Raw genomic sequence first — 16,227 nt, forward strand, 5'->3', positions numbered from 1 at the left:
TTCTGAGCTTTCTTCCTCCTCCCTGTGCTGGAGACAATCCCCTGAGTCCTACTTCCTTGGATGGTGGGGGGGGGGGGGGAAGCAGGGCTGGGAGGTAGATAGGCAGGCCTTCGAAGCCAGTCACTGGTTGGGCTCCTTGCCTTCTGCAGCCCACCATGTGGACAGTTGACACTGCTAAACTCTGCTCTGTACCTGAATAGGATCAATAGAGGGTCAGGCTATAACCACAGCCCTAAAGTGAATCTGACCTGGAACAGGAGTGAAAGTTGGGGTGGGGGAGGGCAAGATCTGAAGTTCTGTCTTCCCTGGCTATGGGATGGGCTGGCCAGGGCAGCCCAGGCCCCAGGGCTTTTGAGGGCTTTAGCCTGCACTCTCACCAGCAGGACCTTGGGTCTGGGCTAAGCAGTCCATTAATGGTTGACAGTCTGTATTTATCTTAATGATTTTCAAGGGTGGGTACTACTGGAAACATGCAGTCCAACCCCCACCTCTGAGGCCCTTGGACCCTGGACCCTGGACCCAGGCCACTGACCCCAGGCTCCAGGCCTCTGAATGAAGGCCCCAGGGCCCAAGCCACAGGCCTCTGAATGCAGATTCCCAGGACCCAAATTCCAGGCCCCAAGCCTCTGAATTCAGGGGCCTAGAAGCAGGGCAATTCCAGGGGAGGCCCAAGGGTCCTCTACTCAGGGATTCCCAAAAGGTATATAAGGTGGTGAGGACAACTCTCCTATTCACTGTCTGGCTTCAATTCAAGTAGGGCAGAGAGCCAAGCTTGGAGGTGGGAGCTGAGGGTGGCAGATGGGCCAGGGAGCAGGGCAGGGAAAGGTTGGCCATGTGGACGACAGAAATGTTGCCCCAGATGGGTACCCAAAGTTTGGTCATAGCCCAGGCAGGAGGGGCCAGGGTCACTCATCAGTAGGCCTGTCCTGCTGGAGGCTTGCTTGCACAGGAGGAGGTGGGGCTGGTTAATGTTTGTCCAGTTCCTCCTAGGCTGTTGGCCATATCTTCCACTGGCCCTGGACTCTGTCGTCCCTCCCCTGAGCTGGGCTGGGCCAGGCTGGCAGCAGCGAGTGGCACCAGGCAGACACCCCTGCAGCTATTCCCTGGGGAAGGGCACCAGCAGCACTGTGTCAGTGTGCCAGGGAGGTGAGGAGGGTGGGGAGGGGATGAAGGTGGTTGGGAAACTATGTGTGTGGGTGGGGGAGGGGGCAGCCACTTCGGCTCTTGGCCTCGGGGTCAAACCAACCGGATCTCTTCCTTTACCCAGAAGGGAGGGGAGTCCCCTGCCAGGCTCTGGGCTCCCCTGGCCTGCCTCCTCTCAAGCCCCTTCCTTAATCTCATCCCCCTTCCCCAGCCACAGGGGTGTCCAGCCCTTGAAACTTGTCCACCCTACCCCCCACCCAAACTGGAGGCTCCGTGGGCTCTGCCTGGCCAACTCTCTGCCCATCTGAGCAGGTTCCTCACTGTGACAGCTGGGTGATGCCAGGGGCTATTTACCTGCCCTGCTAGCTTCCAAGGCAAACAAGGCACCTAGCCTGCATGGGAGGGGTGGGGGTAGGGGAGGCTCCTTCTAGAGCCTGGAATGGGGGTGGGAAATGGAGGGCTTTGAGGAGGGGAGGGGGGAGCCCAGGAGGTTCAGGTCAAGCTTGGACAAGCAGTTTGGACCTTGAAGTCCGAAGGAGCTGAGGCTTGCCCGGAGGTAGGAAGCTGGCCCAGACACATGGGAGAAAGCAGGGATCTTTGAGATCCGGGCCCACAGAAGCAAGGGAGATGAGATCAGGCAGGAGAGTGAGCAAGGCTGTTATTTCCTCCTATCAAACTGCAAGCTCTGTAAGAGCAGAGGTTGGGCTTCCTTTGGCTCTGGGGGCCTAAGGCCCAACACACAGTCAGGGGGTGTGTACTTCAGTGGAGCTGGAGCCTGGGGAAGCCCCAAAGCAGTGTGCACCAGAGACACTCTGGGCTCAGGTTCTGGGGGCCAAACAGGAGGTAAGGCCTCAGGAGGGGGTTGGGAAAACCGGGCCTGGCTAAGGATTCTGCTAGGGGAGCTCAAAGAGATTCAATGGAAAGCCTCAGTGGTGAGGAGGGGGGTGAGGCACTAGTAACTTAATTATGTCTCAATATGGCAGCAACTTTGCCTTCACCATATCAGGGCCATGGAGCAGGAAAGAGAAAAGCAGGCCTCGGATTTCCCTGAATAGAGTTTGTGATGCTTGTGGACACAGCCATAACCAGGGCAGGGTGATAGAGCTTTGCTCCAGGGCAGCAAAATTTAAAGGGCTCAAAATTTTCAAATAATCATTTTAAAAGATTATGAAATTTTTAAATGTGCTGCATTCACAGTTTGACAATATTGTCATTCCTTTGGTAGCATAAAATTTAGCAAGCAAGGATAATTGGATAAATGAAAAAAGAAATCAGGTTGTTTCCCTTTCTCGCCTCCAGCAGCCACATAACAAACATATGAGCTCCCCTCCCCCAGCAGCAGCTTCTCAGGAGCCCTCTCGGTATCCCAGGGTCTCTTCTTCCACAGGGCAAGCTTCCTGGGCCATTTCCCCTGGGGTTAACATCGCTGTTTTCCCCTTCCCTTCCAGGGTTGATCTGAGGGCAAATTTCCCCTTATTGCTAGTGACGACTCTGTCCATAGTGAGGCAGAAGTGGCATGAGGGCAGGGGAAGGGGGAAGGAGGTGGGGAGGAAGTGGGGTCAGCGAGCCTTGAGCCAAAGGCGAGCACAAATGGCCTGCCCTCAGCCCCCTCCAGCACCTCACCTGGGATGCTCTTCCCTTCATACGCTGCACAGATGGAATGATTTGTTCTAAGTGTGTGTTTGGGGCAACCAGGCAAAGGCGGGAGACAAGGGAGGCCTGTTCCAGTTCTGATACTAACTAGCTGGGTCAAGCAGAGCAGACCCCTCCCCTCTCTGCATCTCTGTTTACCCTTTGGTCAAATAAGGTCCCCTCCCCACATTCTCAGACTTTCAGGGTGTTGGAGAAGGCAGTGGGGTGCACAATGTTTTGGCTCTGGGGAGGCGTGTTGTAATTCCAGTAGATTTTAAGTGCCTCAGAGGCAGTCCTGTGTGTCCTGCATGTTCTGAACGGTGGCCCTTCCCCTCCAGCTGCCATGCCATCCCATTTAGCAGAATACCGGACCTTTGATTGCCAGCTGGGGCCAGAGCTGGGGGGAGGGGTCTTGTCTGATTCCTCTAGGACAGCCCCAGTGTGCTGGCTTTTCTCTTGTCCCCTCTCCCCCTGCTGGAAGCGATACAAAAACAGATTGATAGCTGGACTTTAAACAAATGTCACTCAACCAGTCTGGATTTCAAAACCAAGTCCCTCCCCCTGAAGGCTTGGAAGTTGCCAGACTCCCAAAGGAAAAACTGGCGAGCTGGTGGTGGTGGCAAAGGCAGCTGCTCCCGAGGGGCCAGCTGGGCTCAACCAAAGTCCCTCAGAGGCCTGGCCAGGAGTCACCGGCATCCTAGCCATACACGCTCCCTTTCTGCTCCCGAGCCCGAGTAAGGGGCTCAGCATTGGACAACCCCAAGAGGAGGATCACTGAAGGGGGCTCCTTGGCTCCAGGTATGAGGGTTCAAGGCCACATCTGACTTTCCTTCCCTCTGAGATAGAGAAAGGCAAGAAAGGCAGGTAAATCAGGGAGAAGAAGAAGTGCAGGGGCCCAGGGTAAAGGCTGCCACTGGGTAGCGTGGGGTAGGTGGGCGAGGGAAGGGTCAGAGTTGAGGGAGGAAGAGAGAAGTCCCATGAGTCTCCCTTTTCCTAAAGGCTCCCAAAGAAGGCCATTTCAGAACTCCTGAAGCTACCCCAGCCCAGCCCCATCTCCTGTGAAGAGTTCTCCCTCCACTAACAGTTTCTTCTATCTGCCCCATCGCTGGGTGCTCAGCAGGTGCTCACAACACTTGCCTGACGAATTCCATAGCTGACACCAGTGCTCCCAGGAAGGCACGGTACGATTGTCTTGGCCAGGCAGCGTGGTCTCCTAGGAGGAGCTTTGTGGCCCAAATCTGTCACCCACCAGCTAGGATTGCCCTTAAGGTCAGAGGATTGGAGACTGGCAGAGCTGGAGAGGACCTTAGCAATTATCTACCTATCATTTTACAGAGGGGCAGCCGAGGCAACCTATGTTGAGAAGGGACGTGTGCAAAATCACAGAATGGCAGATTTAGAAGACACTTCAGTGGTGATTAACCCATAGTTCCTGCCCAAACAAGGGTCTCTTTGCTTGAAGGCCTTCAGGGAAAGGGGAACCATTCATCATGTCTTGGAGGGAAAGGCAGCCCACATTAGAGGCTGCTAGGTGGCCCAGCGAATAGAGCACTGGACCTAGAGTTAAGAAGACTTGAGTTCCAACCCTGCCTCAGACACATCCCAGTTGCGGGACTGTGGGAAAGTCACTTCACTTTTGTCTATTTCACTTTCCTTCTGTGTAAAATGAGCATAATGATGGCACCTACCACTTTGTGTTGTTGTGAAGTGTCTCTAAATGCCCAATCAGGCTACTTGGAAGGGTCACACACTGAGACACACCAACCCAAGCACAAAGTCAGGGACTCCCTGCTCCATTCCAGGCCTCAGTTTTCTCCTTTCTTCCTCTGACTCTCAATGAAGATGGGGGGCCTGATTTCAGAGCAGTCGTGTCCCATGCAAAAAGAGCAGACGAAACAAGGGGCCCAACAAGATGACTCCTTGACACATAGTTTCTGTTACCAAGGCAGAAAGCTCAGTATGTAACTGAAAAGTATATGTTCAGACTTCATCCATACTAGACAAATTGTCCTGATGATGGTGGTGGTGGTGGTGATATAGGGAGGAGGTCTGGGCCTGTGAGCTCCATCTGTGTGGGGAGAACTCAATGTGGAAATTCCCTTCACTAATGCAGCAAACAATTCATCTTCAACTTCTGTGCTGCTGTGACCTTCAGCTCTCCTTGAGAGCTGCTTGAGGAGTTGTGACTTGCCCAGGATCACAAAACTCGTGTGTGTCCGAGTCAGAATTTGAGCCTCGATCTTCTTGAAGCCAAGGCCACCCTTTACCAACTCTTCCACAGTGCCTTTCAGGGGCCTGCCCCATAATGGCAAGTTGTTTTTTGTTGGGTTTGTTTTTTTAAAGAATCTCATACTGGAGTAGAAAAATATTTTATGGAGCAGTGGAGACTCCCAATTTGTAGCAGTCAGGTGATGTGTGTTGTTTGGCTGGGACTGATCTGGGGGTTGGGGGTGGGGTGCAAGTGTGATGTTGACAGTTGCCTTGTCCAGGGTCATAGAGCCAGGATGGAGCAGAGAAAGTACTTGAAGCCACCTCTGAGGTCAGTTCTCTATGGCCTCTAAGTGATGTTCCACTATAACAATACTTCCCTAAGGTCACGCAGCTTGGAAGTGACAGTCCGAACCGGAATTTGGGCACAGGGTCCTTCTGTAAACTAAAGGACCCAAACTTCTTTCCTCAGTGATGTCATTTCCCAGCATCCTCTCAGGGCTCTGAGGCCTCTCCTTGAGTCCTTCTCTGATTGTGGAGAGCAGAAGCAGGCACAGGTCCCTACCAAGGGCCTGACTGAGGTAGTGGGAGGTCGGCCCTGTGTTTGTTTTCTAGTGGCCCCTCACCCCGATTTCTGGCTTACCCAGAGCCCTCAGCTGCTGGCTCATGCTAACAGTAAAGGGAGGGGATGAACAGAGCTTGTGTCAGGGGCCTGGGGGAGTCTGTGCCCTCCAGCCACTGGCCTGAGGTTACAATAGACAGGTCGGGACAGAACAGGCTGTTCTTTTATCTAGGCCAGACATTTCAGGTCAACAAACTGACTGGGAGGACAGGCTAGGTGTTCCTGAGTTATCCAAGAGACCACTCATTTCCAGAGGCTTGTGAAGTGCAGAAGAGCCCACCATGCTGCCTTTTTTCCTCTTCAGAGGGGCAGAGTGGTTCCACTTCGGGCTCTGCCGCTACCTATCACACTGACCTTGGCAAGTTCCTGAATGCCTCTGGCCTCAATTTCTCCATCTGTGACACTATGATCCTGGAGCCTCAGTATGGGGCATGGTATCTTCTCCTGGCTTCCCTGAGAGAAGCAGGGAAAGAAGGGGAGCTTTGGGGATGCCGCTGATCTCCCAGAGAGGGAAAAGACCCAACTTTGCCCTGCCTAGGGGAACTTCAGCATTGCCCAAAGCTGTCATTGAGGCAAGTGCACATGGGTTGAGAAGACAGGCCCCAAGTGACCGAGAGAGAGAGATCCAAGGGGATCCTGGTAATGGGGGGAGGGGGTTCTTGTCCTCCCAATCTAACCCCCGCCCCAGCCTCTATCTCTGCCCCAAGGACCTCTGGTTCCCCCTCCCCTCCCCCCTCTCCTCCCATTCTTCTGGCTTCATGGAGGGTGCGGGGATGGACCGGGCGGGCACAGAACAGGTGGGTGCAGGCTGGGTGTCCGGCTCTGGGACACAAGTGCTCTGTGTCCAGGGTGGGCGGAAGTCAGGGCGTTTGATCTGAATTCTAAAGGGCGTTGTTCAGAGCCCCACAAAGCTCCCATTGTGTACACGCTGGGTATAAGGCAGCATATGACTCCCAAGCATAGGGCAGTGAGGAATTGGGACGCAGGCGCGGACCCAGGGATCACTCCCCCAGCACGGGCATGAAACCATAGGGGACCTGTCCGGGTGGCCTCCGGGATAGGCACTCCCCAAGGTAATATGTGCTATGGATGGGGATCGGAGACCTGGGGGGAAAGGGGGAACGGCCTCTAAGGGAGAGAGACTGCCCTAGGGGGATGGAGCCTAGCGACCTAAGGAGAGATCAGAACTGGGAAAGGGGAGAGAGGAGGGGGGACAAAGGAAATGAGATGATGGGAAGAGCTCCTTGTACAGGGCAGACATGAGGCAATAGAGCCAGCGAGGATTTCAAGCTGCAGGGGAACCTGGGAGGTCATTTAACCCAATACACAACCTCCTCCTCATTTGGCAGAGGCAACTTCCTGAGAGGGGAAGGGACTCGCTCAGGCTGTTGGGGGTGTGGGGGGCTGGCAGGGTTCATGGCCCCACTCTGGCTGCTGTCTTTCCAGGTGCAAGTGAGGCAAGATGAACTGGACGGGCCTGTACGCCTTACTCAGTGGCGTGAACCGGCACTCCACGGCCATTGGGCGCGTGTGGCTCTCGGTCATCTTCATCTTCCGGATCATGGTGCTGGTGGTGGCTGCCGAGAGCGTGTGGGGGGACGAGAAGTCCTCCTTCATCTGCAACACCCTGCAGCCAGGCTGTAACAGCGTGTGCTACGACCACTTCTTCCCCATCTCCCATGTGCGCCTGTGGGCCCTGCAGCTCATTCTGGTGTCCACGCCAGCTCTGCTCGTGGCCATGCATGTGGCCCACCAGCAGCACATGGAGAAGAAGCTCTTGAGGCTTGAGGGCCATGGAGACCCCCTGCACCTGGAAGAGGTCAAGCGTCACAAGGTGCACATCTCGGGCACGCTGTGGTGGACCTACGTCATCAGCGTGCTCTTCCGCCTGCTCTTCGAGGCCGTCTTCATGTATGTCTTCTATCTGCTCTACCCAGGCTACGCCATGGTCCGACTGGTCAAGTGTGACAGCTACCCTTGCCCCAATGTGGTGGACTGCTTCGTGTCCAGGCCCACTGAGAAGACCGTCTTCACTGTCTTCATGCTCGCCGCTTCAGGGATCTGTATTGTGCTCAATGTGGCCGAGGTGGTGTACCTCATCATCCGGGCCTGTGCCCGGCGTTCCCAGCGCCGCTCCAACCCCCCCTCGCGCAAGGGCTCTGGATTCGGCCACCGGCTGTCCCACGAGTGCAAGCAGAATGAGATCAACAAGCTGCTGAGTGACCAGGATGGCTCCCTCAAAGACATACTGCGGCGCAGCCCTGGCACCGGGGCCGGCCTGGCCGAGAAGAGTGACCGCTGTTCTGCCTGCTGAGGGCACAGTTGGTGCCACACCCACTGCCAGTCCTAGCCTTCAGTCACTCTGAGCCCCCTCAGCCTGCCGGGCCAGCCACAACAGAAGCACCCACCCCTTTCCCTCCAGCCCAGGGCACTCTGAGTCGGGGGCAGGGAAAGAGAAGGTGGAGTGATGGTATGGGACAGATCTTGCCCCCTCCTCCCCAAGCTTATGGGAGTGAAGGAGGGTGTAGTTCTTGCTGTTTCTCCCCCTTTCTAATTCTTACTCCTCTCCCTGGGACCACTGGGTACTTCTGGGGTCAGGGGTGGAGGGGCTTTGCCAACACTTCCACTGATGACACTAACCTTAACCCTGACAGCATTTGGGGATCCTGCCAGTAGGGTGGGGTGGGGATTGTTGCTGGCACCTGGGAAGGGCTTGGATGGCTGGGAAGAACAAGGCTCTGATTCCATCTGATCAGCTGGGGGTGGGGGTTGGTCAGTACTACCTTTGGCTCTAGGGCCCTGGGCCTGGGTCTGCAATGTTACACATTAAACAGGATTTTACAGTAAATGTGGCTGTGACTCGTGTATTTGTTGAGTTCTTTCCCCTCAGAATTCTGACTTCCCCCAACTGAGCTGGCTTTGCCCCTGCCCCTGCCCCTGCCTCTGCCTCTTCCCCCTGCCTCTGCCCCTGCTTTTGCCTTTGCCTCAGGTAATGAGGAAAGGAGTGAGGCTGACAAAACAACTCTTTAACCAGTAGAAAAGAGGGGGAACCGCCTGCTCCTGCAGAACCTGGGAGCCTCCCGCCTGCCTTCGGGGGAGTCAAAGAATAGGATTAGCTTTTAACTCTGACCCTCCAGTCTGCCCAGCCAGAAAGGGAACTCAAGGAAGGCTGGGCCCAGGCCCATCCCCTTGGGCAGCCCTCCAGCCAGCTAGCTTTCCCAGGTTTCCCTTAGCTCAGGTCCCCCACACCCCACCCTGCACCCCAGATCCCATACCTGACAGACTCTCTCCACACTGTCTGGCTGTCTTTTTTCTCCAATTCTCTTTGTGGGGAAGTATTTTTCTCCCCAGCCCCCAAGATCCCACCCATCTATCGGCTAATTCCCCTTTACACTTTCCCCCTCAAAGCCTCAAGCAATAAGACAAAACCCTGTCTCTCACTTCAACCAGGGACAAGGTTCCTGGATCTAGGCTCTAGAGTTGGAAAGGACCTCAGAGACCAGCTAGTTTAATCCTCTACCCATTCCCCTCATTTTACAGATAAGTAAACTGAGGCCCAGGGAGGTGAGTAACTTGCCCCAAAGAACACAGGTAGTAAGTGGCAAAGGCAAAATTGGAAACCAGGACCATTTCCTCCAAATGAAAGGCTCTTTCTTTGCCTTGAGTCAAGTTTAGGAGAGATTTTGAACCTCAATTTACATTCCTTAGCATTCTAAAAGTGAGGAAAAAAGGTAAGGACCCTCCTCACAGGCTGTTAGGTAGCACAGTGGATGGATAGAGTGCTGGGCCTGGAATCGAGAGGACTTGAGTTCAAATCTGACACCAGAAGCTTACTAGCAGTGTGACCCTGGACAAGTCTCTTCACCTCTGTTTGCTTCTGGTTCCTCCTCTGTAAAATGGGGGTAATAATAGCACCTGCCTTCCAGGGATGTCATGAAATCCTAATTATAAAGTGCCTGGCACAGAGTAGGTGCTTCCTCAAAGGAAGACTCTGTGTGTTTTAACTGTTCACAGACTTTTCTCCCCTTTAAGGTAATGGGATTTTAGTAGGAGGGATCCCAAAGAGGAGGTGACTTGGTCAAGAGCGCCCAGGTGGTAGGCAGCTGGAGCAGGATTCTAAACCAGGGCTTCTAGCTCTATAGGGGAAGAGGAGTCTTCAGACCTTGGGTAGGATGGGGAACTCCTTCATTGATGAATGAAGGGCTCTCAGAGCCAGGCTACACTCTATTAACCTAGTTGTGGGTCGCCTTACTTAAACCACCATGGTGCACCTTAATTCATTAATTAGGTTATCAAGAGCTCTCTGAGGTTCCTTTACAGAGTGACAGAGGTCCCTCCTAAACCCTTCTCAAGGACTGCCTCTGGACTCTTTTGGAGTCCTGCTCACAGAAATCTCTTGGGAATACCAAGAGCTCAATGTTCATTAGCATTTTGATTTCATACAGAAATACTTCTCACCCCATTTATTAAACTCCCTAGGTAAGGTTTTGTCTGCTCAGCTGAAACAAAGGAGCTTGGGAAAGATTTTCCATCTTCAGAGAGCTCCTCCTTCCTTTCTTCTACACTATCTCTGTGGGGAGGCCATATTGAAACTCATATCTCTGAGAGAAATTATCTTCAGGATTCTTTAAGCATTTGTCCGGTCTGCTCTCAGAGCAGAAGTCTTGAAATTCCCTTTCTCTTCCAGAAGACCAAGCTCACAGCTCTGACTGGAAGACTGACAGAAAGGCTTTTGGCCTGGGAGTGCTTCCCATTGCTCCAAAAGCACATTGTGTGTGTGTGTGTGTGTGTGTGTGTGTGTGTGTGTGTGTGACCTAGTCTTGTGCCACCTGACCATGAACTGGTATAGACGTGGGAACAAGCCCAACAAATTGGGATGGTGGATGGTGGAACAATGGGAAATGGGTGAGGTGCTATTGTCCATAGCAGAGAATTTGAATGTTGGTCACCCAACTTAGGGAAAGTCATTTCTTCTCTGACACTATCCTTCTAGATCTGCTGAGAAATGAGGAGTCCAATTATGGACCACTAAATAGCCAGTGTGACCTTGGGTTAGTAACTTCACTTCTCTGGGTTTCAGTTTCTTCCTCTTTTAAATAGTCTGACTTGGGCAGCTAGGTGGCGCAGTGGATAGAGCACGGGCCCTGGATTCAGGAGGACCTGAGTTCAAATCCGGCCTCAGACACTTTACACACTTACTAGCTGTGTGACCCTGGGCAAGTCACTTAACCCCGTTGCCCCACAAAAAATAAAATAAAATAGTCTGACTTGATAGTCTCTGTTAATGTAAAATCTATGACATTAAAATGAATGAGAAATCTCCTTATGTATAAGAGAGCTGAAACTATGTTGGCCTTGCTGGTTTTCCCATAGCCCTCTCATTGTCCTCCACCCCCACCCACAGGAAGGGTGAAGAACAGTTCCATCTTTAACTTCAGTGGAAACATTTCCTCACCTGAGGGCTGAAATTCTTTCCCAGAGGCCTCCATTGGCTCTCCAGGATCAACTCCCATCTTTGGGGCCTGCAACTGGGTGCTCTCCCTTTCTAGCCTGATTCCTTCCCATTGCTACCCTTTGCGTTTCTTGTGATCCAGCCCAAACAAGTCATTTACTGTTCTCTGATCCTATGCTGCCCTCTCCAGCCTCCCTGGAAAGGCATTCCCACAAGGCCCCGTCCAAGGCTGCCACCCATGCTCATCTCTTGGTGCCTGGTATCAAGCCAGCTCAAGCCCAGTGGATTCTGGGAAGTCTGCTCTGAGCTGCTGCTCCATCCAAAGGTGTGTGGGCCCCTGTTCCACTTTCCTTCTCTTCTACTGACAGGAGCAGGCCTGAGCTCTGCCTTTCCTCAGAACCTGGCAGCAATGAGAAGATAGGGGCCATCTTTCTGTGCCCAGTCAGTGAGTCCACAAATACTTATCAAATACCTACTATGTGCCAGACACTGGGTTAAGTGCTGGAGACATCCTAAGGCCAAAAGCAGTCGCTCTCAGAGGGTTCACAATCTAACCGGGGAGAGAATATACAAACAACTGTGTACAAAAAAAAGCTGTATACAGGATAATTTGGAGGTGCTCACCAGAGGGAAAGTACATGCATTAAGGGGGGATCAGGAAAGGCTTCTTGGAGAAGGTGGGACTTTTAGCTGGGGCTTGAAGAAAGCCAGAGAGACCAGGAGGCAGAGCTGAGGAGAGAGAGCATTTCAGGCCTGGGGGACAACCAGAGAGAATGTTGGGAGCTGAGAGATGGAAGGGAAGGTCTTGTTTGTGGAACAGCCAGGAGGCCAGGGGCAGTGGACTGAAGAACACGTGGTGGTGGACTGAGGTGCAAGAAGACTGGAAAGGGAGGAGGGGACAGGTTATGAAGGACTTTGGGTGTTTGATCCTGGAGGCAATAGGGAGCCACTGGAATGAATTGAATAGGGGGTAGCATCATCAGACCTGTGCTTTAAGAAAGTCACTTTGATGCCTGGATGGAGGATGAAGGATGGAGGATAGACTGGGGGGAGAGAGGCTCAAAGCGGGCAGACTCACCAGCAGGCTATTACCATCGTCCAGGCATGGGGTAACAAGGGTCTGTGGCAGAAGGGTGGCAGCATCAGAGGAGAGAAGGGGGCATCTTCAAGAAATGTTGTGAAGGTCAAATTAATGGACCCTGGCAACATATTGGATATGGGGGTGATGGTGGTGAGAGAGTATGAGGAGTCCAGGATGACACCTAGGCTGAGAACCTGAGGACCTGTGAAGGTGATGCCCTCCACGGCAATATGGAAGTTGGGGGAGGGGAGGTTTGGAGGTAAAGATCATGCGTTTGGTTTTATACAGATCGAGTTTAAGATGTCTGAAAGGCAACTGGAGATGCAGGATTGAAGGTCAGCAGAAAGATTAGGACAAGATAGGTAAGTTTGAGAATCATGAGCTTAGAGATGGTAATTAAGTCCATGGGACCTGATGAGATCATCCAGTGAAATAGTATGTAAAGGGGGCAGCTAGGTGGTGCAGTGGATAAAGCATCGGCCCTGGATTCAGGAGGACCTGAGTTCAAATCCGGCCTCAGACATTTGACACTTACTAGCTGTGTGACCCTGGGCAAGTCACTTAACCCTCATTGCTCTGCCAAGAAGAAGAAGAAGAAGAAGAAGAAGAAGAAGAAGAAGAAGAAGAAGAAGAAGAAGAAGAAGAAGAAGAAGAAGTGGCCGTGGGGAGCAAGAAGGACTTCAACTCCTCCATCTGGACCAGCGAGTGGAGGAGAATGAGTGAAGGTGCAGCCAATACTGGCAAGGGTGGCTGTGTTATATGTGTGTGGTTGTGTATGTGTGAGGGGAAGCCAAGTTTCAGTAATAGCTAGTAGATGGGAGGAATGGGAAAGGAAAATCTTTAGGATGAAGGTAAGTTTGTTCCCTATGGAACAGGCATCCCAGAGGGCACAGTGGAAGGACTGGGTGGAGTTAGGTTGAAACTTTGGGGTAGGAGGGTAGAGGGGGGTGAGAGTGAGGAATTGGGTGGTGGAGGTGGGGAATGGGATTTGGAGTTTGAGCTACAGGGGGTTCAGAATCACTAGGATGAAGTAGGGTATGACCACGTATAAGAATGTTCATCATTGAGTAGAAGATGCCACTCCTGTACCCTCAAAGGAGTCTAGAGATGAGGTAGGAGACAAGCACAGCACCAGATGGGGGGGGGGACAGTGTGATAATCATATCGTCTGCCTTTTTTCACTCTCTGAAGGCTGGAGATTAGACAGGAGATGAAAATCAAATCTACATGGCAGGAGAAGGAAGTCCTGCTCCCCTTTTCTCTTTCTCTTTCCTCAAGGGACTGCCAAAGCAAGAGATGGAAGGCCTGAGGCCAAAGGGAAGGTTGTTCCTCTCTGCATCTCAGTCAGGAGACTGGGTTGGTAGCAGGAGGTAAGCATCGCTGCGGACTGGCATAGATGAAATTTGGCCCCACCTGGTCTCTTGAGGGAAGGCAGCAAGGAGCCAGGAAACAGAAGCAGCAGGAGCTAGAAAGTGTATGTAAGCTTGGAAGGCTGGTGGTGGGCAGGTGATGAAGACCTTTGAAAGCCAAACAGGATTTTCTGTTTGATCCCAGAACTGAGAGGGCGCTACTTGAGTGTACTGAGTAGGGAGGGTGACATGGTCAGAGCTGTGATTTAGGAAGATCACTTTGACAGCTGAAGGGGGGATAGACTGCTTGGGGAGAGACTTGTGGCATGGTCCAGGTGTCCTGGCATTGTCAGAGGAGAGGAGGGGGCATCTAGGAGACACCTGTAAAGGTAGCATCGATACGACTTGGCAACAGATTAGATGGGGGAGGGGACAGGCAAGAGAGAACTAGGATGCTAGCTATCTAAGTTGTGAACCTGGGTGACTGGGAGGATGCCTTCAGCAGTAATAAGGGGGTTAGGAAGACAGAAGTCTTTTGAGGGGAAGATGATGAGCTGAACATATCCATGGGGCATCCAATTCAAGATGTCTAGTAGGCAGTTTGAAGATGTGCACCAGGGTTGAGCACAGGACTTTGGTCAGAGTAGGTGTAATTGGGTAGTATTTGAATTGAATCACAGGGTAGCTCTGGGTGGAAGTTAAAGGGATGGGGTGCAACTGAGGTCAATATAATTATGTAGGCCCTTCCACAAAGTTGTTACTGTTCAGTTGTGTCTGAGTCTTCATGACCCCATTTTGGGTTTTCTTGGCAAAGATACTGGAGTGGTTTGCCATTTCCTTCTCCAGCTCATTTTACAGATGAGGAAACTGAGGCAAAAGGGTAGGTGACTTACCCAGGGTCATGCTGCTGGTTAAGTGACTGAGGTCACATTTGAACTCACAAAGATGAGTGTTCTTGATTCCAAAGGAAGTGCTTTATCCACTGCAGCACTACCTAGCTGTAGAAGTAGAGCTGTCCAAAGATGCACACTGTTGTATGATTGCAGGCCTTCAAGTGGAGGCTGGATGTTGTCAAGGTCTAGAGAGGGGGGCCTAGGTGGACCAGAGCTCTGAGGGAGGTTCATGGACTTCTGGAGGCCCCAAGTAGCCTCCAACAGCCAGCTATTCCTTCAAAGTTGTAGCAGAACGAGATTCTCCAATAGTCACCTAACCCCTAAACAGAATCATTTCTTGCTTTTTTACCCCAAGGCCTCCCAGACAAGAAAAGAAGCCCTCCCCTCAGTCTGTCTGTACATTGCCTAGCATGCACAGCTTTCAAGGGAGCAGATACATTCCCACTCTTCCCCAACAGGAGGGAGCTCTTCCTCATTATGGGTTTGGGGTAATTCCATTAAACTACATTACATTATGGTAATGGGACTTCTTTGAGTCCTCCGCCCAGAGTTCCTGGGCTAAACACGTGCAATATAATAGCCTTCTGGAGACAATACATCTATATTTGGTCTTTTTCTACTGACCAAAATCTGGTGGTGTAGAAAGCAATTATAGGGGCAGCTAGGTGGCGCAGTGGATAAAGCACCAGCCCTGGATTCAGGAGGACCTGAGTTCAAATCTGACCTCAGAGACTTAACAATTACTAGCTGTGTGACCCTGAGCAAGTCACTTAACCCCACTTGTCCTGCAAAAAAAAAAAAAAATTTTTAAAAAGAAAGAAAGCAATTGTATTTGGAGTCAGAGGAGCTGGATACTCATCCTGGCTTTGCTCATTACTACCTGTGTGAGGAAGTTACTGACCCTCTCTAGACCACAAGTAAAAAGAAGGGGTTCCAACTTGAAATGGAGAAAGCTGCCAAGTCCTCTCTGTCCATGCCTCAGTGAGCATACTGGTCACCTGGTGGTTAGGGTTCTGGTTCTGCTGTCAGGCTGGGATGCTCCTGCAACTGTCACTGGACCACTCAGCATGATGGGACAGCTGTAGCTTGTTCAGGGCCTTCAAGACTCCATGAGACCGGGGGCAGCTAGGTGGCGCAGTGGATAGAGCACTGGTCCTGGATTCAGGAGGACCTGAGCTCAAATCCGGCCTCAGACACTTGACACTTACTAGCTGTGGGACCTCGGACAAGTCACTTAACCCTCACTACCCCACCAAAAGAAAGAAAAAAGACTCTATGAGACCAAAGACTAGAAGGCAATCCCTGTGCCACTTAAGGAGGGGGCTTTCCTATTGTTTAAGCTAGTGAAAAAGGAGGCCAATTGAGTCAGAACAGCTTGCTAGCAATTAGAGGTACCCCTAAGTGGAACAGGCTGCCTTGGGAGGTTCGATGGGGTCTATTTCTTTGGAAGCAGGTGGAGCGGCATGGCCCCTGATGGGCCTGTCCCAAATGGGATTCCTGTCCAGATACTGCTTGGACTTGAGGCCCCTCCAACCCTTGAGATTCAAAGGTGAATTAGATAAGAAAACTATGCAAGCCATTGCTGAGGAGGCTGGTGCAAAATCTCCCTGGGCCGTCTTATTTTTAAAACTGTGTCAAATTTAACACGGCTCATCAGTATTCAACTCTCCTCCTTCCTGAGGTCACTGACCCTGGTGTTGTAGGAGTGATAGTGACACGAGGCCTGGGTTCAAGTCCTGCTCTCACTCAACCTGCCTAGTGCTCCCCCGCCCATGTCACTTAACCCTGAGGATGGTTCCTCAGCTCAGAAATGGGACTAATACTTTTGCCCCTTTGTCTACAGCACA

The 16,227-nt window shown here is 52.1% G+C and overlaps 1 protein-coding gene across 5 annotated transcripts; it reads left to right on the forward strand.

Annotated features, from left to right (window-relative positions):
* The first annotated feature begins 996 nt into the window (after positions 1 to 996).
* On the forward strand, positions 997 to 8,453 carry GJB1 (gap junction protein beta 1). 5 transcript variants are annotated; one of them, XM_043974440.1, is made up of 3 exons: positions 3,335 to 3,573; positions 4,889 to 5,083; positions 7,052 to 8,453. In XM_043974440.1, the coding sequence occupies exon 3, from the start codon at positions 7,068 to 7,070 to the stop codon at positions 7,917 to 7,919; it is 852 nt and encodes a 283-aa protein (XP_043830375.1). In that variant the 5' UTR covers positions 3,335 to 3,573; positions 4,889 to 5,083; positions 7,052 to 7,067; the 3' UTR covers positions 7,920 to 8,453. The 5 variants fall into 5 exon arrangements, with proteins under 5 accessions (XP_043830373.1, XP_043830375.1, XP_043830372.1 ...); XM_043974438.1 differs by lacking the exons at positions 3,335 to 3,573; positions 4,889 to 5,083 and adding an exon at positions 997 to 1,146; XM_043974437.1 differs by lacking the exon at positions 4,889 to 5,083 and having other exon boundaries at positions 3,337 to 3,573.
* Positions 8,454 to 16,227: the final 7,774 nt, after the last annotated feature.

This window comes from Dromiciops gliroides, chromosome X, assembly GCF_019393635.1.
Source record: "Dromiciops gliroides isolate mDroGli1 chromosome X, mDroGli1.pri, whole genome shotgun sequence".
NCBI classification, from domain to species: domain Eukaryota; kingdom Metazoa; phylum Chordata; class Mammalia; order Microbiotheria; family Microbiotheriidae; genus Dromiciops; species Dromiciops gliroides.